The 23,998-nt window shown below is 38.9% G+C and overlaps 1 protein-coding gene across 1 annotated transcript in view; it reads left to right on the forward strand.

Annotated features, from left to right (window-relative positions):
• Csl4 (exosome component 1 Csl4) overlaps nucleotides 1–23,598 on the forward strand; it is a 120,840-nt gene extending 97,242 nt beyond the window's left edge. Inside the window, exon 6 of the mRNA XM_067151402.2 lies at nucleotides 23,427–23,598. Within this exon, the coding sequence (XP_067007503.1) occupies nucleotides 23,427–23,542 (116 nt within the window). The 3' untranslated portion in view covers nucleotides 23,543–23,598. The remainder of the gene's footprint in view (nucleotides 1–23,426) is intronic.
• Nucleotides 23,599–23,998: the final 400 nt, after the last annotated feature.

Here is a 23,998-nt window from a genome sequence, read left to right on the forward strand (position 1 = left end):
GTAGAGCTCTGGCGTTCTGAGCTCAAGTCTGCGGTTTCAATTCCGACTTTGCTCGGCGGTACTTGAAGATGCTGACATACGAGAGTCGCATGTCGGCAGGTGTACCGGCACATGAAAGAACTCCTGTGGGACAAAATACCGGCACCTTAACGTCGCAGAAAACCACAGAAGTGGATATGGGAGTACAATAATAATAATAATAATAATAATAATAATAATCTTTCTATCAATTTACCCTCCAGGGTTGGGTGTTCCCTCGTTCGCAGAGAGGATTCCACCTATACCGCCTCAAGGACAGTGTCCTGGAGCGTGAGACTTTCTGTCGGGGATACTTTTCTGTTTTGTTTTACGTCGCACCGACACAGATAGGTCTTATGGCGACGATGGGATAGGGAAGGTCTGGGAATGGGAAGGAAGCGCCCATGGCCTTAACTAAGGTACATCCCCAGCATATGCCTGGTGTGAAAATGGGAAAGCACGGAAAACCAACTTCAGGGCTGCCGACAGTGGGATTCGAACCCACTATCTCCCGGTTGAAAGTGGGTTCGGACCCCACTGTCGGCAACCCTGAAGATGGTTTTACGTCGTTTTCCATTTTCACGTCTAGAAATTGCCCTCCTTAATCGTTCCTATCATATCGTCGCCATAAGACGGCATGACGTAAATCAAATTGTTACAAAAGTAATCGACAAATGAAACACGAACGATAAATGAGAATGTATGTATTTCATATATTCGCCTTCGTCATACGTATAAAGCAGTATTTACCATGTCGCTACCACATCCGTTGCGCACCACGGATGGAACGGCAAGGAAGCACGCATTCAATACTGTTCCTCCGTCCTCCGCTCGCCGACCGAACCAGCGATTGGTTTCCAAGCATCAGTTTACTACCAAAGAATACCGGAGGGAGCGCTGCACTCGCATTACCGATTGCAATCATAGGAGCTCAGTTTACTACCAAAGAATACCGGAGGGAGCGCTGCACTCGCACTACCGATTGCAATCATAGGAGCAACTGATCCGTTCCCAGCTCTACGTCCAATGACGAACCGATGCAATCCCAGATGAAACTGTGGAACATGACATAGCTAAGACGAAGACAGACTGCCTAGAGCTGAGAACGGTAGGAGCGGAGGAATTGTTTTCGCTTTTCCTCTGGAGAACTCCGATAGTCCTCCGATTGAATTCACTGGCGGAAAATTCAAAAACTTTAATGTGAACAATGTAGTAATGGTGATCTTGGGTGGAATTACAATTTAGGCTTCAGTATCAATTCCACAGATGAATGTGTCTTTCTACGTTTGTCATTCAAATGCTGCAGTCGTTTCAAGATTGCCTCATTATTTTGTTACGCTGTGAATAACAGATTTTGATCTGTTGAAATTCAGTTTGCATCCGCCTCTGTGGTGTAGTGGTTAGTGTGATTAGCTCCCACCCCCCGGAGGCCCGGGTTCGATTCCCGGGTCTGCCACGAAATGTGAAAATTGGTACGAGGGCTGGAACGGGGTCCGCTCAGCCTCGGGAGGTCAACTGAGTAGAGGTGGGTTCGATTCCCACCTCAGCCATCCTGGACGTGGTTTCCCAGTTCGCCTCCAGGCAAATGCCGGGATGATACCGAAGTTAAGGCCACGGCCGCTTCCTTCCCTCTTCCTTGTCTATCCCTTCCGATCTTCCCATCCCCCCGTAAGGCCCCTGTTCAGCATAGCAGGTGAGGCCGCCTGGCGAGGTACTGGTCATCCTCCCCAGTTGTATCCCACGACCCAGAGTCTGAAGCTCCAGGACACTGCCCTTGAGGCGGTAGAGGTGGGATCCCTCGATGAGTCCGAGGGAAAAACCAACCCTGGAGGGTAAGCAGATTAAGAAAGAAAGAAAGAAAGAAAGATCATTTATTACTGAAGAGAATGAAGTGATTGGAATTGTTTATATGCTGTACCGGGCTGAGTAGTTCAGACGGTAGAGCGCTGGCTAGTGGCTGGGACGGAGCGGTGCAGTTGTTGTGACGTCATCATCCGGTTATACCGAGTAAACTACCGATTGAATGTACTGTAGCGGCATGACAACGTAAAGGTATTTCACCCGTATATTCAATGCCCTTTTCTCACAACATAACTGTTTCGCTTAATACAGCAATGTTGTTTTCTTCTGCTGAAGCCGACTACCACCCGTCGCGTAATTGCGGCCGCAAATTGTGCATTTTGCTAATGTTTATCATCGGTAATTTCAAAGAAATGCCATGCATCAGACGGCCTTCGTGGCATTTGTGGTACAAATTTCTGTACAAATTTATTAAATGCCTTTAAATATTCTAAAACAGGAATACCATCTAAAAACGGGATTAAATATCAAACAAATACCACAATTATTTTCTAATATACTTTGCATTACCTACACAACACAACAAACAGAGGAAATATAGACGCAAATTTAATACGCACAGACTGAATACAGGTACAATACACTTAAAAGGGGAGACCATGACGTTCGGATCACGTTCTCGAGAAAATCGCAAGATAACCTTTCGCGTCGAATATGTACCGGTGCTTTGGGTTCACGAGCACGAAACGGCGGTGGGCGAGTGGTTAGCGTTAAAGCTCCGAAAGCGCTGGTTTACTGAATCGAGTCCCGCTTCTCGCGTTGTTTTTCAACACTGGTTATTTTCTTCAAAATGCTATTTGTTCGGGGCGTCGACCCATGCGGATCTTTTGCCCCTACAGGCACCATATTGTATGAACCTGCGTGTAATTGGAATGGCGGTACTGTGGAATGCTGTGTGTGAGGAAAGGAAGATTAAGGACGTCACAAACACCCAGTCCGCAGGACTGGAATAGTATTCACTACAATTAAAAAAACACCGGCCCGGAATCGAACCCGGGGCCGCCGCGCGATAGGCGGGCGTGTTGGCCCCAACACCGCGGGGATGTACGAGAGCTCTTATAGTCTATCATATATATTACACTTCAAAGGTAATATAATGAAAAAGGTCTATTCTATTTGCATGGGCTTTTATCGGAAATATATATATATTAAACGTTAACGATAAATGCGAATGTATATATTTCATATATTCGCCTTCTTCGTACTTATAAAGCAGTATTTACTATGTCGTTACCACATCTGTTGCGCTCCACTAGTGGAATTGCAAGCGAGCACACATTCAGTACTGCTGCTCCGTCCTCCGCTCGTCCTCGGCTCGCCCTCCGAAACCTCCGATTGGTTTCCAAGCAACAGTTGACTACCGGAGAATACCGGAGGGAGCGCTGCACTCGCACTACCGATTGCAATCATAGGAGCAACAGCTCCGTTCCCAGCCCTGAGTGTTACGTGATTTATCTCTTCCAGTAATTTGAGGTTAGAGTATCCTTTCATTCTTTTGTTTTGTTTTGACGTGTTTGCTATGGATATCTAAAAGATGTGTCTTGACTTGAATTTTGATTGGTGTTGTATGGCTCGAGCTTAGTTTTAACTTCATTTATTTAGTGGTGTGGTTTTTTTTTTTTTTTTTCACTGTCACGGGAATGTTGAGTTTAGAGGCTTATACGTCCTGTTGTGAGTTGTGTGTGTGTTATGGCTGAATATCTGTGTGGTTGGAGACTATTATTTTGCTTGCATTATGGGCCTATGATGCATTACTCAAGCCTGGAAGTCTTGATTATAATAGCGATCGTTTGCTGGGCAAAATTCATATCAACATGAGATCCTAATTCATGTGGTATGAATAAGTGTTGGCAGCGAGGGCGTATAACTACGTGAATTGTTTGGCTTGGGAGAGGAAGGCTTCTTATTGTAAACCTTGCACATCAGTTTATTTTCTGGGCTAGACAAAGAGCATTTGATTTATTGGCTTAACTGACCGACAACTGCTTGGATATGCCTTACCGTTATGCTCTTTTGGTTATGATTTGGATATTATGGGTCTCTGTATGTGTACGAGTTTAGTTTGAAAACGGGATATATCAGCTGTTCAAATCCTTTTTCTGCCTTTAAGACTTCTGTTCTTGTTACAGGTTTTTCTGCCATTGATTTATTTTTCTCTGTTTGGTGAATAGTACTTCTTTATCTGTTTAATTAGAAGGTAGCCATGGCAACCCACTTATTATGGTAGTTTCAAGATTTTCATGTTTTGTGCTTTTGGCGCATGACTTCTTGTTTAGACTCTTGTCCTCTTTTTATGTCAGCAGTGACCATTTTCTGTTCCTTTCTGTTCTGTGGAGATTGTAGTCGATAAAACAAGAGGGGGGGGGGGGGGGCCTTTTTTTGTCATTGTGCATGGGAGGAAGATTTTATTACCTTGATATGATATTGCTGTTTTAAGAAGGGAAAGAAATACTCATACATCGTTTTGGTTCAAAGTTTGACATACCGTAAGTGTGAAGAAACAGAGTCAAGTCAAAATATTGTATTGATGATAAAGGTTGGTGTTATGCGGAGAGAAAGGTAAACTTTTGAGATATGACTTGACCAATGTTGAAGAGGGTCTAAGATTTTTGCAATGCGAGTAAAAATAATTTTAAATTTTGTTCCTTTTGATTCATGAGGGTCGCCTTCTTTGTTTTTATTTTTATTTTTATTTAAACCTAAGAATTTCATTTTTGTCCGTATTGAACTGAGAATGGATGATAGGAAAACTTAAAACGGTCCACCTTTTCAATACAAAAATGTTATAGTTTATTTATGACATGTATTTGCACTTGGAACTAGTTTCAACGCTGTTTTGCGTCATCATCAGCCAAAATGTGGAAAATAGGCCAGCATGTAGGCATTTATATTACACAAGGTGTTACATTAAACAATACACATCTTACAAGGAGATAAAAACAGGGACGAATATAGAAACAAATGAATCGTTGAGAAAGCAAAAGTTATACATATTAAAAATAACCTTAACCACACATCTTGCAGTGCGAAAGTGTTCTTCTTGAATGATTCCTGAATATAAAACACACGCGCACACATTTCTGAAGAGTCAGCAGGCAGGACAAAGTAAAGTGAAACCTTAAGAGTTTTTCTGAGAAGAGTTCATCATTTTTTCTATGTTCCGACTAACTAATGAATTCTCCCTTGAGTTCCTGATAAACATACACAACAGGAAATTCTCCTTCACTCTCAACAATAGCTATAAAGACCAACGGTAAAATTTCATTTTAAATATTGTGCAGAGACGTGAAAGCATGATCTTGAACATGATATAACTCCTTCATATAACCCAATTTTTTACACAAGGTGTTACATTAAATAATACACATCTTACGAGGAGATAAAAACAGGGACGAATGTAGAAACACATGCATCGTTGAGAAAGCAAAAGTTATACGTATTAAAAATAAGCTTAACCACACAACTTGCAGTGCGAAAATATTTCCCTTGAATGATTCCTGAATACAAAACGCACGTGCACACACTTCTAAAGAGCCAGCAGGCAGGAAAAAGTAAGGTGTTACCTTAAGAGTTCTTCTGAGAAGAGTTCATCATTCTTTCTATGTTCCGAATAACTAATGAAGTCTCCCTTGAGTTCCTGATAAACATACACAACAGGAAATTAAACAATACACATCTTACAAGGAGATAAAAACAGGGAAAGTTATACATATTAAAAATAACCTTAACCACACAACTTGTAGTGCGAAAATATTCGTCTTGAATGATTCCTGAATACAAAACACACACGCACCATTTCTGAAGAGCCAGCAGGCAGGAAAAAGTAAAGTGAAACCTTAAGAGTTCTTCTGAGAAGAGTTCATCATTTTTTCTATGTTCCGACTAACTAATGAAGTCTCCCTTGAGTTCCTGATAAACATACACAGCAGGAAATTCTCCTTCACTCTCAACAATATCTATAAAGACAAACGGTAAATTTCATTTTAAATATTGTGCAGAGACGTGAAAGCATGATCTTGAACATGATATAACTCCTTCATTTAACCCCATTTTTTACACAAGGTGTTACATTAAACAATACACATCTTACGAGGAGATAAAAACAGGGACGAATGTAGAAACAAATGCAACGTTGAGAAAGCAAAAGTTATACATACTAAAAATAAGCTTAACCACACAACTTGCAGTGCGAAAATATTTGCCTTGAATGATTCCTGAATACAAAACGCACGCGCACACATTTCTAAAGAGCCAGCAGGCAGGAAAAAGTAAGGTGAAACCTTAAGAGTTCTTCTGAGAAGAGTTCATCATTCTTTCTATGTTCCGACTAACTAATGAAGTCTCCCTTGAGTTCCTGATAAACATACACAACAGGAAATTCTCCTTAACTCTCAACAATAGCTATAAAAGACCAACGGTAAATTGTATTTTAAATACTGTGCAGAGATGTGGAAGCATGATCTTGAACATGATATAACTTCTTCATTTAACCACCTTTGAAAGTCTGTCTCTATATTACATAGCTTCATTAACACACCATTCTCTAGATGCACAAAATAATCTTGTAATCTTCACAGGTCCGGTATTCAGCTTGACAAGAATGTAAAATAGGTATTAAGGAATACGTTGTTGAGAGTTTGGAGGTTGACTGTGCCAGTATTTGTGGTGTATTGTTGCAGCGTTACGTGTAGGTTGGGGGCAGGTTTCTATGATGTTTATTGCGGGACATGAGGCGGTAAAGCTATGGCGCGAGATGAAGAGGAACAGAGCGTGTTGGATAGTTTAGGTCTGGGGAGCGGCCATTGTTGGATTAGGAGGGGAGAGGGAAGGAGCGGTAGGGGAGGAGGAGTGGAAGGAGGGGAAGTATGGAGGGTGATGTGGTGAAAGTGTGTGGCGTGACAAAGTATTATGCATAATCTGAAAGACAGATCTGTTTTTCGGGATATTCATGTTTTTGAAAAATTCAATGAGAAAGTCGAATAGGATCTTTGGTTTCTCTGAGATATCATTTAAGTTTAGGTTGGGATTGAAATATTGGTCTAAATGAATATAGAGGTTTTCAGTGACGTCTAGGAAAGAACCTTTGTTTAGAATATCTAATACCTCAAGATCTTGATTTATTTCAGTAAAGTTGTGCTTAAATTCTTTTATATGTAGGCCAACCGTGGAAAAACGGTTGTGTTTTATGGCATTGACATGTTCTGCATATCTGATTTTAAAGCTGCGTCCTGTTTGCCCTAGGTAAGAACGTTTGCAGTTTTGGCAAGAAAACCTATATACACCTGATTTAGAAAAAGGACTACTTTTATTTATTGATGAAGAGTTGTGTAGGATCTCTGTGCTTCTATTGTTAGTACGAAAGGCTATTTTAACGTTGTGTTTTTTAAAAACGTTAGTGACGTTGTAAATTTCTTTATTGAAGGTAAATGTGGAAAACGTGGCTTGTCTTTTATTAGGGTGGTTTTTGGGCGGTGTCTGAATTTATTGATTATTCTTTCAATAAAGGATTCATTATATCCATTGAATTTTGCTATAGAGCGAATGGTGTTCAATTCTTTATTTAAGTTTTTTCTTGACATCGGAATTTTGAATGCTTGGTCTACTAAGCTATTATATGTAGCCGCTTTGTGTGTTTGGGGGTGTAGTGAGTCTTTTCTTATAGTAGTGGCCGTTTGAGTGGGCTTTCTATAGATACTATATGTGAACGAAGAGGGGTGCCTATTGATTGTTAGGTCTAGGAAGTTGATGGAGTTGTTTGTCTCTGATTCTAAGGTAAATTTAATGTTATGATCAATGTTATTAAGGTTTTTGAGGGTGGATGGCGCGTCTATGGAGCGTTCATCTAGGATTATAAATGTGTCATCTACGTACCTAGCCCAGAATTGGATATTAGCAAATTTGATGTTATTGTCGATGGCAGTGTGCTCTAGGAAATCAAGGTAGATCTCTGCTAAAATTCCTGAGGCTGGTGAACCCATAGCCAAACCATCTTGTTTGTAAATGATCTTATCGAATGTGAAGTAGTTATTGTTAATTAGTAATCTTAATATGGTCATAAAGTCTTGAACTTCTAGTTTACTTAGTTGATTGTTAGCAAGTAAGTTCTTTTCGATGATCGGGAATAATGAGTTGGTGTTTATACTGGGATACATGTTGACTATATCAAAGGAGTGCATTGAATGATATGGTTGAAGCTTGAAACTGTTTAGTTTGTTCACTAATTCTACAGTGTTCCTGATGGATTTATTTGATGAGAATTTATAATGTTTATTAAGAAATTGTTGGATAAATTGAGATAATTTATATAAGGGGCTTGGTCTGTAGTTTATTATGTGTCGAATAGGGACACCGGTTTTGTGGATTTTGGGTAGTGCTTTAGCTGTTGGTAGGCCTGGGTTCATAGTAATTAACTTTTGTTTTTCTTGCTCAGTGAGGAGAAAAGATGTGCTCTTTAGAATTTGTTTCAATTGCCTTTGAATTGATTGTGTTGGGTCCTTCTTAACTATCGAAAAGGAGTCATTATCTAAGAAAGTTTTGGTTTTTTGAATGTAATCTGTTTTATCCATAATGACTGTTGTGTTGCCTTTGTCGGCCTTTGTAATGATGAGGTGGTTGTCTTTGACTTTCTTTTTAAGATTGAGAATTTGTTTTCTTTCAGTGAGGGAGTCTTTGTTGATTTTGGTGATAGGGGTCGCAGTGCGATTTTTTGAGAAAAAACTTTTGTTTAATTGTTTTTTTTACGTCCATTCTGAGTTCGTCTTGTAGTTCATATGGCATTTTGCTGATAGCAACTTCTGATTCAACTACGAGTTTGGAGGCTGTAAGGGCCGAGTTGAAACAAGGCCAGTTGTGCTTTGGACCTTTTGAAAGATTTCTTATATCGTCCTCATCTAAGTTGGTGGTGGAAAGATTAATTACTGGTGGGTGGAATTGTTGTAGAGTGTCATTAGTGAGGTTAGGCTTGCTGTTAGGTTTTGGAGGGGAGTTGCTGTGTTTTACCTTATTTTTAAGTGCTACAAGTTTTTTCTCTAGTGTTATCTGTTTTTAGGACAAAATATTGAACAACTTGATTTGGACTTCGTCTTGAAAAAGATTCCACTGAGCATTTGAGAGTAAGGTGGCTGCCTCTAAGTGAGTTTCATATAAGCGATGATTTAAAAACGACTTTTTCTGATAGAGTAATTTTAGTTCATTTTCTAACCAAAGTTTGTTTGTCCTAACCTGAACATCTTGTTGATGGGGAGGAACAAAACGTTGTTTCGTGGCGCTTTTTAAAAAATTAGGGGTTAAATTCTGTGTAATGCACTGTTTGATAAATGCTATATCCTTGCCTATTTTCCCAATTTTGATTTTTAAGCCCAAGTAATGATAGGCTAACGACTTTGCCTGGTTGGCTGGTGGTTAAATGAAGAAGTTATATCATGTTCAAGATCATGCTTCCACATCTCTGCACAGTATTTAAAATACAATTTACCGTTGGTCTTTTATAGCTATTGTTGAGAGTTAAGGAGAATTTCCTGTTGTGTATGTTTATCAGGAACTCAAGGGAGACTTCATTAGTTAGTCGGAACATAGAAAGAATGATGAACTCTTCTCAGAAGAACTCTTAAGGTTTCACCTTACTTTTTCCTGCCTGCTGGCTCTTTAGAAATGTGTGCGCGTGCGTTTTGTATTCAGGAATCATTCAAGGGAAATATTTTCGCACTGCAAGTTGTGTGGTTAAGCTTATTTTTAGTATGTATAACTTTTGCTTTCTCAACGTTGCATTTGTTTCTACATTCGTCCCTGTTTTTATCTCCTCGTAAGATGTGTATTGTTTAATGTAACACCTTGTGTAAAAAATGGGGTTAAATGAAGGAGTTATATCATGTTCAAGATCATGCTTTCACGTCTCTGCACAATATTTAAAATGAAATTTACCGTTGGTCTTTATAGCTATTGTTGAGAGTGAAGGAGAATTTCCTGCTGTCTATGTTTATCAGGAACTCAAGGGAGACTTCATTAGTTAGTCGGAACATAGAAAAAATGATGAACTCTTCTCAGAAGAACTCTTAAGGTTTCACTTTACTTTTTCCTGCCTGCTGGCTCTTCAGAAATGGTGCGTGTGTGTTTTGTATTCAGGAATCATTCAAGACGAATATTTTCGCACTACAAGTTGTGTGGTTAAGGTTATTTTTAATATGTATAACTTTCCCTGTTTTTATCTCCTTGTAAGATGTGTATTGTTTAATTTCCTGTTGTGTATGTTTATCAGGAATTCAAGGGAGACTTCATTAGTTATTCAGAACATAGAAAGAATGATGAACTCTTCTCAGAAGAACTCTTAAGGTTTCACCTTACTTTTTCCTGCCTGCTGGCTCTTTAGAAGTGTGTGCACGTGCGTTTTGTATTCAGGAATCATTCAAGGCAAATATTTTCGCACTGCAAGTTGTGTGGTTAAGCTTATTTTTAATATGTATAACTTTTGCTTTCTCAACGATGCATGTGTTTCTACATTCGTCCCTGTTTTTATCTCCTCGTAAGATGTGTATTATTTAATGTAACACCTTGTGTAAAAAATTGGGTTATATGAAGGAGTTATATCATGTTCAAGATCATGCTTTCACGTCTCTGCACAATATTTAAAATGAAATTTTACCGTTGGTCTTTATAGCTATTGTTGAGAGTGAAGGAGAATTTCCTGTTGTGTATGTTTATCAGGAACTCAAGGGAGAATTCATTAGTTAGTCGGAACATAGAAAAAATGATGAACTCTTCTCAGAAAAACTCTTAAGGTTTCACTTTACTTTGTCCTGCCCGCTGGCTCTTCAGAAATGTGTGCGCGTGTGTTTTATATTCAGGAATCATTCAAGAAGAACACTTTCGCACTGCAAGATGTGTGGTTAAGGTTTTTTTTTTTTTTTTTTTTTTTTTTTGCTAAGGGCTTTACGTAGCACCGACACAGATAGGTCTTATGGCGACGATGGGATAGGAAAGGCCTAGGAGTTGGAAGGAAGCGGCCGTGGCCTTAATGAAGGTACAGCCCCAGCATTTGCCTGGTGTGAAAATGGGAAACCACGGAAAACCATTTTCAGGGCTACCGATAGTGGGATTCGAACCTACTATCTCCCGGATGCAAGCTCACAGCCGCGCGCCTCTATGCGCACGGCCAACTCGCCCGGTGGTTAAGGTTATTTTTAATATGTATAACTTTTGCTTTCTCAACGATTCATTTGTTTCTATATTCGTCCCTGTTTTTATCTCCTTGTAAGATGTGTATTGTTTAATGTAACGCCTTGTGTAATATAAATGCCTACATGCTGGCCTATTTTCCACATTTTGGCTGATGATGACGCAAAACAGCGTTGAAACTAGTTCCAAGTGCAAATACATGTTATAAATAAACTTCTTTGTTTTGTTTAGCCCCTTTATTTAATTCTAATAAACTTTTGCATTTCCTTCTGTTTTGATGACTTTAGTTTAGAGAGGCACAAATCCAGCTCCTGACCGTTCTCCGTTAGTTTTGGTCGGGTCCGATATTCAGTACCATAAGATTATATTTGGGCCTTTTGCATTTCCACGGCATCGATTATATACTAGACTAGGTGATGTACCCGTGCTTCATTACGGGATTCTCAGAAAGACTGTGGTTTTTCTAACTAAAGTTAACATAGGTCATTACAAAAGCATCAGTAGGAATGTAGCAATTAAAAGCAATGTTATCATATAAAATACCCGATCAAATGAAAAAAATACACATTTTCTCACTTTTAACGAACAGTACTACGGTGTCAAAAAACATTAGATGTAAGGCTTTTCAGGCGTTTGCTCTATTAACCAGCGTTTCGTCTTAGGTCTGACACTAGACTCATCAGAGTGGGATGTGTCAGACCCCACCCACTGATGCAGGTGAACCTATCAGAAGCCCTTATAAGAGGCACAGTCTGATAACTGCATACGAGAGATAAATCTCCACAATGGAATAATTGCCCACCTAGCAATTCCGAACGGAAAATTCTAAATTCCCATGGAGGGAATTAGATATTTTTCACCAATAGAGCATGTCAAAAATGTCAAAAAACATGCGCGGTATGGACCCCAACGTAGCGCCCGCTGCCATCACACATGACCTTCGCCAGGCAGGAGTACCTGTCAAGCAAGTATCCCGTATTTATAACTCCGACGGTCCCACATTTCTGGTGAGACTCCAGCTGCCGACGCACGCCGATGTTCAGCGCCTCATCGATCAAGGCATCCACATCTATGGCCGCTATCATAGGGTTGAACCCTCCCATTCTTCTCCACTCCCATCGCACCGTATGCCCACACCACGCAGCCGTCCCCGGCCCGTTCCATCACCCCAATATCCTCATCTCACCGCTCCACCACCTCCCAACTACTTTACGCCTCCCTTACCCAACCTGGACCTTCTCAACCTTATCCACACTTCCCTTCTTAACTTCTCATTTTACCATCTCCTAGCCCTCCATCTTTTCCGTCACACCGTCATGTAAAGCTCTGTATCTAATGTATTGTATCTCAGCTCATTAAAGACTCATCTCTCTTTTCTCAAAAGAACAAAGTATCTTTGTCAGTAAAGCACAGAAAATGTAAATCTGTCAATAAAGCGCTAGAGAGCCTATACTTCCTTTATCCCATCTCCTTTACTTATTCAAACCACTCTTTCCCCATCTCCCTCTTTTTTCACTCCTTCTCAACCTCGTCATCTCTCCTGGCCAGAGAGAGGGCGACACCCTCTAGGTGGCCCGCCCCACCCCATCAGGGTGGGGAATGAAAACTTGCAAAGTAAGTAAGTTCACCTGCATACACCCCAGCGTCAGTGAGTGGGGTCTGACACATCCCATTCTGATGAGTCTAGTGTCAGACCTAAGATGAAACGCTGGTTAATAGAGCAAACGCCTGAAAAGCCTTACATCTAATATGTTTTTTGACATTTTTGACATGCTCTGTTGGTGAAAAATATCTAATTCCCTCCATGGGAATTTAGAATTTTCCATTCAGTACTACGGTGCCGGTCTAACAGTCCAAAGTTCCAGAGCTGGAATGACCAGGTCGCAGAGAGCCGTGAACTCTCCTCTGCCATTATTCCATGAAATATGCACACTGCTCTATCTAATCAGTGCCTCAGAGTAGGACTTGAATAGCTGGAATACTACGATGAACCAGTGTGTTATGTACCAGCAGTATCAGAAAATTTATGAACCGGAGGATCCACATGCTAAAGAAGAAAGTTATCTAACTCCCCAGCTACTTCTCACCAATATTCAGGCAGGCTGTTACACTCTGTACAACCGGGCGAGTTGACCGTGTGGTTAGGGGCGCACAGCTGTGAACATGTATCCAGGAGATAGTGGATTTTACCCCACTGTCCTGAAGATGGTATTCCGTAATTTCCCACTTTCACACCAGGCAAATGCTGGCGCTGTGCCTTTATTAAGGCCAGGGCTGCTTCCTTCACACTCCTAGCCCTTTCCTATCCCATCGTCACCATAAGACCTATCTGTGTCGGTGCAATGTAAAATAATTTCTAAAAAATACTTAGTACGCAGCAGTAATCCTATCTATCGGAGATGAGTGGCAACAGAAGACACAAAGCACATCACAACAAATAGTGGTCAATGTAATGTCATTGTTGATCAATTTTATGAGCTTTCTATATTGTAGGCCTTCACATTTAGTTTTCTTTCGACTCTGTGATATTACGGCATCTTATAAAATTATTTATAACGTGGACTGTAGTTCCTTATTCTCTGACTTACATACCAATTTTCATTAAATTCTGTTTACCTATTTTCTCGTGACTCGGTGCTGATATGGACTTAGTAACAAAAATCCACATTCATTAATATCTCTGTGATCATCGCTGGTACGATTACAATGTATAAGACATAAATGATCAGAAATTTAATACTATATAACTTTAGTTATGTAGTATTTAGAGATACGACCACTAATAATGTAAATATTTGAGAATTAAACTTTAGCCATTCCCCTAAACTACCAATTCACTCAGCGTGAATACAATTATTTATGGCCTAGATTATAGCGACTTATTCTCTGACTTCGCATACCGCTTTTCATTAAGATAGGACAACTAATAACAAATATTTGAGAAATACATTTTAGTCCTTCCTCTAAACTACCAATTTTTTCAGAGTGAATACAATTATTTATAACTGATGTTGTAGCGACTTATTCCTCAGCTTTGTCTACCGATTTTCAGTAAGATACGGACACTACTAACATAAATATTTGAGAATTAAATTTTAGGCCTTCCCCTAAACTACCACTTCACTAAGCGTGAATAAAATTATTTATGACCTAGATTGCAGCGACTTATTCACCGACTTTGTATACCAATTTTCATTAAATTCTCTTCAGCCGTTCTCTCATGATGGGTGTACATACATACAGACAGACAGAAAGAAATTACGGAAAATTATAAAGTGCATTTCCTTGTTACTGTGGACACGACTGATACAGAAATGCCATCCTTTTTAGATTCTGAGCAGTGTACTGACAAAACTCTTATTTTATATATATAGATGTAAGTCTACAAAAAGTAAACGGGAGGTGGTGCAACACCTTAGTTTTTGTAACAGAATTTCCTAATGAAACTCAAGCTTGCATACACTTTAAAAATCACTTGTAACATATAACTTTTGATAACACGATTATTAAGGTTCTTCATTTGCTTCAAATCATTATAGACTTTAGGAATGAGTTAGTTTATTCACTTGGAACTCCAAGATTCTTACTAACTTGCACTTCACCTAATTCTCTTGTATGCTCTGTCTGGTCTTGAATGCCAGCAGCGATTTTGTACCTATACAGTGTCACAGCAAAATGTCATTGTACATGCTGTCCATGCAATAATGGTATAATACCTGCATTCGAGACAGTTTATATTCCACTTTTAGCTTTTCTGCTTGATAAATCACATAATGCTTCTCCAGATTTTTTGTCTTCATCCATTGTCTGATTGAAGAAGCTTTATGTAGAGCCTCAATTGCTATTTTCCTTGCCCATTAGCACTGTGTATTGAAACACTCTTTAGCCTTGCTAGAGTTGCAAGTATTTCCTAACACAGCATTTATGATCTATTCCTGCAGAATACTTTATGCTCCATCTATATCTCTAGGTCTGATTGTTTCCATGACTGAAAAAAAGCTATGTATCTGTAAACAGGTTACTAAACCTCTTATTCTAATGAATATGATGTCCCCGCATATTTGCGGCCCAACAATGCACTTTAAAAATCTCATAAACCGTTGGACATAATATTGGCATATTGACACCTGAATGTCAGTGATTCTTGATAAACTCCAAGAACTGTATCCATTTGCAACCTCAGTAAATATAATTTTTGAAAATAGCCCCTTAACCCCAAAACTGTACCATATTCCTGGCCAGGTCAGAGATTTTTACCTGGACCTGAGGGCTGGTTCGAGGTCCACTCAGCCTACGTGATCAGAATTGAGGAGCTATCTGACGGTGAGATAGCGGCCCCGGTCTAGAAAGCCAAGAATAACGGCCGAGAGGGTTTGTTGTGCTGACCACACGACACCTCGTAATCTGCAGGCCTTCGGGCTGAGCAGCGGTCGCTTGGTAGGCCAAGGCCCTTCAAGGGCTGTAGTGCCATGGGGTTTGGTTTGGTTTTTGGCATTCATGTTTATTTAATGGCATCCTTGTTTAATTTTAATTGTAGTAGTATTTATTCTGTACAGTTGCTATTAAGTAGGTTCTCTAGCAGCTGAAGATGACCTATTTACAGGTCGAAACCGGTACTGTCTTTTTATGTAAATAATTGACACTATGTAAAATAAAGTATTGATTGGGTGGAGAACTCATCCTTCATATGTGTACTTGAACTATCATACGGACCATGAAACTAATAGATTATAGTAGTGCTAGAGTAATCTTCACTGCAGGCTCTAACTCTATGAATTGTTGCAGCATGTGGAATATAGAATTCCAGTGGGTGGGAACTTCTTGTTTCATTTTCTTTTGTGTGCATGAGCCACAGTTCCTTTGATATGAAAGCAGCTTTTCAGTAGCAATATTGCTTCTCTTGAAATAGCTTACTATCAATTTCACCTTTTCTTGTAAGGACTTCACATGTTGCAGGGCGTTTTGGACAATTAAATTAAGTGTATGTGCAAAGCTCGGCAAGTGTTTCCACCCCAGCATAATCAGACACAACAATAAGAACTTTATTAGTTAGGCTGAACATATCAGTAATTTCTTTTATTCTTGTTGCCAAATTTTCACTACTGTGTGACTCATCAAAGGAACAATATTTTAACAGTATAGAGTTAATTTCAAAATCTTCTGAGATGAATTGTGCTGTAACAGCCAGGTAACTTTCTGTATTTTTTGATGACCAACAGTCAGTTGTCAAACAAACACAAGTAATAGAACTTTATTCTTTAAACACACTGTTATAGCAAGTTTCATATGCAGCTGGTAACAAGTTTTGGATAATTGTTTTCCTGCTTACCGAGCTCGATAGCTGCAGTCGCTTAAGTGCGGCCAGTATCCAGTAATAGGGAGATAGTGGGTTCGAGCCCCACTGTCGGCAGCCCTGAAGATGGTTTTCCGTGGTTTTCCATTTTCACACTAGGCAAATGCCTGGACTGTATCTTAATTAAGGCCACGGCCACTTCCTTCCACTTCCTACGCCTTCCCTATTCCATCGTCGCCAAAGACCTATCTGTGTCGGTGCGACGTAAAACAAATAGCAAAAAAAGTTTTCCTACTTGGTAAATTGTAAGAATTCAAGCCTGCCACACATTCAACAAATCCCGTATCAACCATTTAAAAAAGTTGCAGATCTGTAACAAATAAATTTAATAACGGACCATCAAGTTTCTTTTTCTGACTTTCTCCAAATTTTCAGGGCAGATATTCTGTTACCTTCACTGGTTTTTGCAAATTTTCAGGGCAGATATTCTGTTACCTTCACTAGTTTTTGAGACTGATTAGGTGGTGTTGGTTGCAGTGGTGGTCTGGTTTGATTAGAAGAAATGCTAGCGACATCTATTGCTTCAGAAGTTGATGTAGAAGGAAGTGGTATACCGGTACTGAAAAAATCATAATTTATCAGAACATCAGGATCCTCCTGACTCGATTTCTCAATTCTTAAATTCACAGTGGGATGCTTACATTCAATGTGTCTCTTCAAATTTGTGATTGAAGATCTGTAGCACAGTTTTTAACTACATAAGTCACACTTAGCTAACTTATTAATTAAGTCCACTACTGAAAAAGGGTCCACAGTGGGCTTGTCCTTGATTTCTTGAAGCTCATGTTAAAATAACAATAATAATAATTAATATTTTGAATACTACCATATATTAAAACTAAATAAACAAATTAACTATATTTAAAATAAATATTAGGGTTTATTTCTAACACTTCTAATGAACAAATTGCACAAAGCAAAAACAGCCATAAATCGCGATAAAAGAATGGTTTGCCGTTGCACATGGTTTAACGCAGCAAGAATACATACGAACAAAGATTAAAAATCAGTCAGTGTCATGCATACTTACTGCGGATTCGCTGTCTGTCAAAATGCTGACTAAGATGGGCTCCTGTTACAATTTCATATTTCGTGGGTTCCCTTCCCCTACCCTTGATGCTCCTCTGCTGTTCATTGCAGCCAATGACTAGTTTCAAAGAACATAAAAATCAGTGCAGAGAACTAGCACTCACGTTCACCGTGAGTCGGAACAATCAGCCTACTGAACTGAGTGCAGGCAATACGGAACACTATTCTTTTGGAACAGGGTGTTCGTAGACCAAGTCCGCCAAGTGCAGGCGATACAGAACACTATTCTTTTGGAACAGGGTGTTGCTAGACCAGTCCCGCAGAGTCTAGGCAATTCGAAACACTGTTTTTTTGGAACAGGTGTTCCGGTGTACTGTTCATTTAAAGATCAGTTCCGAGTCCGGAACAGTTCCGAAATAACTGTTGTGTTATTTTTTTGCCCATCTCTAGTGTTCAACGTGTCTGATGCCTCAATAAATTTGCCTCCAAGTCTTTTTAAACTTCCATACAGCATACATATCTTTGTTCATTTATGTTTTGATACATGTACAACAACGATTCGGAATCCTAATCTTTCACTGATTTACAAGGTCATCCTCAAATATATGATGTGCTCATACAACAAATCCTAAGAGACCAATTGCTATTATTGCGTAAATTATACCTAGAGTACCGAAGGCTTCCTTTTTCCCCTCTTTCTTGACTAATAATATGTGAGACTATACCAAATCCTGGGAGAATTAAAATATATACTTCAGGATATCCAAAAAATCAAAAAAGGTGTTGATAGAGAATAGGATCTCCTCCTCCAGCTGGGTCAAAAAATGAGGTGTTTAAATTCCGGTCAGTAAGTAGTATGGTAATCGCACCTGCTAATACAGATTTTGCTGGCGGGACCTAGTGTTTACAGTGCATTATGTCTTCTGGTATAGGCTAGAGCAATTTTGTTACTTTCATTGATCTGTCTCTGTCTTATACTTGGCTTTGACAATATGAAAGTGACTGAGGTATGAGCGATGCTAGTAATACCATTCCTTATGCAGCCAGTCCCTGCTATGAATGGTGTGAAACTATTGTTCATAGGGTCGGTTGGTGCGTGCATTTCAGTGGGCTTGGCAGACTGATATGTAATAGCAACTTCTGGCTCAGTGAGGAAAGCAACAGGAAACTACCTCACTCCTCATTTCCCTAGTATACCTCTTCAGTGATGCCTAGGCCATCTGTGACAGCTGATGGCAGAGCTGTTGAGGATCCAACCAGCCTTCGGGCTGATGACTAAACATACATACACCTCAGCCATCACAAGGTATGTTATCTTTTTCATACTCATCCTCGTGTTTATGTTTTTTCGATGAAGGTGTCCCATCCCCAGCTTCATCTTAGTCTTCTGAATGAACAATAATGTCTTCTTTTTATTCTTCTTCTTCCTAAACAAGTTTGGACTCTTCCCCCCAAAATTGCATTAAGCATTGTCTTTATCTATATGTACACGATCTGCCTTTCATCAGAAAGATCTGTAGCTTCCTGAATTTAAATGCCATAGGCAAGAGCTGCAATAGCATTGCAAGTGATCATAAAAATCAATAAATGTAGTGCACTCGCCTGCATGAGGAATAGTCATCCGTCGTGAAGAACTTGACCATAGAGAATAGGACTTGCCCTCTTGTATACAACAGTTGTAAACAGCCATATATGGTTGGGGATAGTGGAGTGCAGAACGTGACACCTATGATTTCAGTATCTTCTTGTCAACTGATTCCTGTGGAAAGATTGTCAGTCCAGGTCAGCAGAAGAGAGCACTACCGTATACAGAGCTTGGATGATAATGTTTCATGCGTAGACCAGCTGATGGCCACTGATAAGCAGCACGGTGGGTCTCCTGGATACAGAGGATATCACAGTTAGTTTTTTAGCACATATCAGCTGGTATTTCAGTTTTGCTTGATAAGAACTTTTTTTGGTGATATCTGAAGCTGTTTATTTTCAGTTCTGACTCAGTTAATGTATAACGGTTAGGTTCTCCAGTCAGTCTAAACTACTTTATGAATAAGTACATTTAGAAACTACCTGAAAATGAAAACGTATAAGAACAGAATTATACCTAAAAAAGAAAAAACTTAATTAAATTAGTTTTGACAGACTGAAGAACCTAATAGTTATAAATTTAAAAAATTATGAGAAACCTTCAATATTCATTGACATCGCTATGAAAGCTGATTCATTTTGCCCTGAAAAGGGGAGATTTTTAGAAAAGCCACCGATTTCAAGAGTATTATGAGAATTGAGGATACTCGGTATTGAGAAAGTTAGCCACTGTACTAAAGAACATTGTCCAACATATGTCACAAGCCTGTCTCATGTATCCCAAGACAAAATTGAAAAGAACTGACTAAGATGGTTTAGACATATAAAGAAAATGAAGGAGGGAAGGATACTGAAACGGATGATGTTGGCTAAGTTTGAGGGAAAGAAAGCTAGAGAAAGACCAGAGCAAGATAGTAGACTTGATCAAGACCAGTATAAAAAGAAACATGGAACAGAATTACGTTAGAAGAATGGTAGGAGGAGAGGGGGAGTGGACAAGTGGACAAGTATGATAAATGCCCCAACTCAGCTGGATAAGGGGAGATGATGATGATGATGTTATGAATATAAATTCAGAGTAAAAAATTTCATACATCATCCTGTTTCCAGTACTTTTCTTGTGGTGCTGTCACCACTGTCAGAGGTTGTGCCACCCACATTCTTGTTTCTTTTCTGTCTTGCCTTCCGTGATCAGTTGTATCAGACTGTATTTTTTCATTTCAGAAGATGTGGCCGAATAGGCTGCTTTCATGTGTTTTGCAAGGATCAAGACTTAATGTGATTTTGCAGCATGGCAGAATACCTCCTTGTTGGTGAAGTAGTATTCTCATGGGATCTTGAATATTCTACAACACATTTACATTTTAAAGGCCTGCAGTTGGTTCATTGACAAAGTTTTTAGTATCCATCCTTCAACACTGTAAAGTAGCACCGCAACACACAACTCTTCATGGCATGTCAACGAGTTTTGAATCAGAAGTCATGGTTGCACTCAAGATGTTCTAATTTCACAAACACATTTCTTGCAATGCTGATTCTGGTTTTGATTTCTCGATCCGGATCCCATCTTGTGTTACACAACATCTAAGGTACTTCAAATGTGACACTTTTTATTTGTTGTTTCCAGGTTGATAACACTGTTAGTATTTTCTCCATCTTGATTATTCTGAGCTCTGTTATCTGAATGTTGATTTTTAAGACCAGGCACGTTATTTACTTCGTTGATGGTGTTCAAAAGGAATTGGGAGATTGTCTAAATTTTCAACAAGTATCATGATGCCATCTGCATACCAATGGTATTTATTTGCTATCTATCAATCTTGATTCCTTTATCAACTTCCATTTGACATATTGCTTCCAAATTTCCATTAAATACAAGTAAAATTGTGTATTCAGAAACACGGAGAGCTTCTGTGAAACACTCAACACCATCAAATTAGATCCTTCATAGCCAAAGAAGTGAGAAAGAAGGCCTTTAGTCCACAAATAAGTTGATAGATTGGCCATGAACGGCAGTTCTTGTCGTATTAACATGATAGCCTTCAGAGAACACAGCCTTAAAGGCTTCATCATAGACCCAACTGTATGGTTCGAACACCACAAAGGCCAACCAGAAGAGGTAAACCTAGAGAAAAAAGAGTTTGAAGTAATAGGACTAATGGTCGGAGCATTCGGCACCGTACTTGACACTTCTGTGACACATGGAAACATTTCCATCTACCCATAGAGGACATTCACGAAATAGTTACGATAGCTCTCTGAACTTCCATCAATGCATAATGTCGTTATTGACAAAAACTTTCAAAATTATGTAATTTCTGTTTTTATTCCCTTTTAACGTCCCCATCACATGTAATCTGTTTTACCTTGTCATTTGTGGTAGCCTTTTAATACAGAGACAGTTTTTAAATAATAAACCTGTATACAGGGTGGTTGGAAACATTTTGAACCGGGTATAAGAGCATTAGAAGGTTGGTCATGCTGATAAATAATTTGAAAAACATAATTCGATACTTCACACCATTGTCATTTAATCAGCTGTTGAAGTTAGCCAATCAGATTGCTTCACGGGTGAATTTAAATGGTCTTTGATTGGCACTATTGGTAAGTCCAAAATAAATTGAAATTATTTTGACAGCAATTTGAGAAGGGCATGTTCCCACACTTTTCATGTTGTACTGAGCTTCAAGAAGTGAATTAACTTCATTGACATGATCTGTTAATTAAGTTGATTGAATTATTGGAGAATGAGTTTGAAAACAGATTTAAAGACCTTTCTGTGAGTGCAGAGAAAATCCATTTGTTCGAAGAAAAAATTGCAGTTAAACGTTGGTGATGTACCTCTGCAACTACAGGTCCCAACTAAGGGACAAGTCCACGAAGGGAAATCTTATTAACTTTTACAAGGCGCTTAGTAATGAAAATTTTCTGGCTTTCTTAAAATTACGCACAATTTGCAAGAAAATACTTGTGCACATTTGCAAGTACTTACATTTGTGAACAAACTTTTTCAAAAATAAAGTTTATAAAATCAAAAGTATGTTCCTGGATCAGTGATGAACGCCTACATTCTATTCTAAGGGTGGCCATGTGAAATCTATCTGTTACACATTTCAACACTGTCACTTAAAACGAAGGTCCAGACTTCTTGTTAATTGGTAAGTTTATCCAAAGTTACAGAGTACTGTTTATTATTGTCAGTTTGTTTTGTATTGTTTGTTAGGATATTGTTTGTATTGTCAAATAGCCGTGTGAGAGGTTGGTTGGTTAATTGATTAGTGATTAAAGAAGGGGGCACCAGGTGTGTGGATATATTTGTGTGTTAGGGAAGGACAGGGGGAGGAATAATGTGGTACACAGTTTGTTTAGGAATCTGCCATTCTGCCTGCCCTCAAATTAAGTTGAACACCCATGATTTAGAAGTTCACACAAAGATATCTTACATTCTATAATAAAGTGCAAGCAAGTATGAAAACAAGTGTGAACTTTACATGAAACCATTAATATTCTTGAAAGATATACTACCTCTGGTTGTATAACAGCTTGGAAGAAAAATGAACACATGGTATTGTATGTTCCTCACATTTAATATCTAATCAGACTTAATTTTAATTATTATCAAAATATAATTCTAGCTGCAGTCGCTTAAGTGCGGCCAGTATTCAGGAGATAGTAGGTTCGATCCCCACTGTCGGCAGCCCTGAAGATGGTTTTCCGTGGTTTCCCATTTTCACACCAGCCAAATGCTGGGGCTGTACCTTAATTAAGGCCACGGCTGCTTCCTTCCCAGTCCTAGTCCTTTCCTGTCCCATCGTCGCCATAAGACATATCTTTGTCAGTGCGACGTAAAGCCAATAGCAAAAAAATATATATACAGTATATATAATTCACCTCTGATGTAGATACAAACCCTGTGGATACTGACAACGAACATTATATCTATAGGTTAGGTTGTTTCTGAGAAAGTGTGAGTGTATTCAATGAATACTGTTTGAGTAATCTTTAAGATTTTTTTTGTACTTTTTTCTTTGTGAAAAATGAATGTATGTCCTTTGTCGTATATCATAAAACAGTATTCTCTGACTGACTAGATATTTGTAAAGAGTCCATCTTTCTTGTGTTTGGTGTGTTTGAAAAACATCTTATTTGTGTTAATATTATGTTTGAATTCTCATTCCATCTACAATATTTAGTGTAAATATAAACTACAGAAATTAGGTGAACTATGATTGAGGAAAATACTGGTTAACTCATGAGAGAATTTGTTTAATGATTGACATTATTGAAATTCAGAATTGACTTATGACATGCTCTTCCATATAGAATGCAAAAAAATAAAATAATTTAATGTAATGTAAGCTTCACAGTGCTTCACTTTCATTGAAATAATTGTTTATTTTTTCCCCTACAGGTGTTCCCATGGTCCCCATCAGCTGGACAGAGATGCAGTGCCCTAAAACATATGTAAAAGAACAAAGAAAAGTGGCAAAGGTTATTCCAGAAAATAGACTGAACTCCATAATGTAGTCCTATTGCTCTGTAATCAATTTTGTACGAATATGAATATATCTTTTCTTCAATTATTTGCGTTGCTACTTTATTTTCCCATCAGTAGTACTTTCTAGTGGACTATTGGAGGCGTAGGTGTAATCAGTGATTGATCACAAATTCAAGCCTCATGTAATATTCTGGAATGAGATACATTTCTCCATATGAGGACATAACTGATCTGTCTAATTCAGATAGTTTGGTAACCTGATCTCAGGCCAAGAAGCAACATTAACAATAGTGGAATCCATTTTACTCTCCTCATGTTATCTAGTCATGGTCCATTATCAGGTGGCTAAAGTCTTGTAATGCCCAGGAGGGGTGTATTTTGGTTTCCGGCCCATCTGACAGCCGAAGAACATAGACTGTTGTGATGTCATTGGACACAGTTTTGAAATTTCTGTTGAGTTCAGTTTGTGCTTCATGAATAGTGTG

The sequence above is a fragment of the Anabrus simplex genome, chromosome 7 (genome assembly GCF_040414725.1).
Source record: "Anabrus simplex isolate iqAnaSimp1 chromosome 7, ASM4041472v1, whole genome shotgun sequence".
In the NCBI taxonomy this organism is placed as follows: Eukaryota; Metazoa; Arthropoda; class Insecta; order Orthoptera; family Tettigoniidae; genus Anabrus; species Anabrus simplex.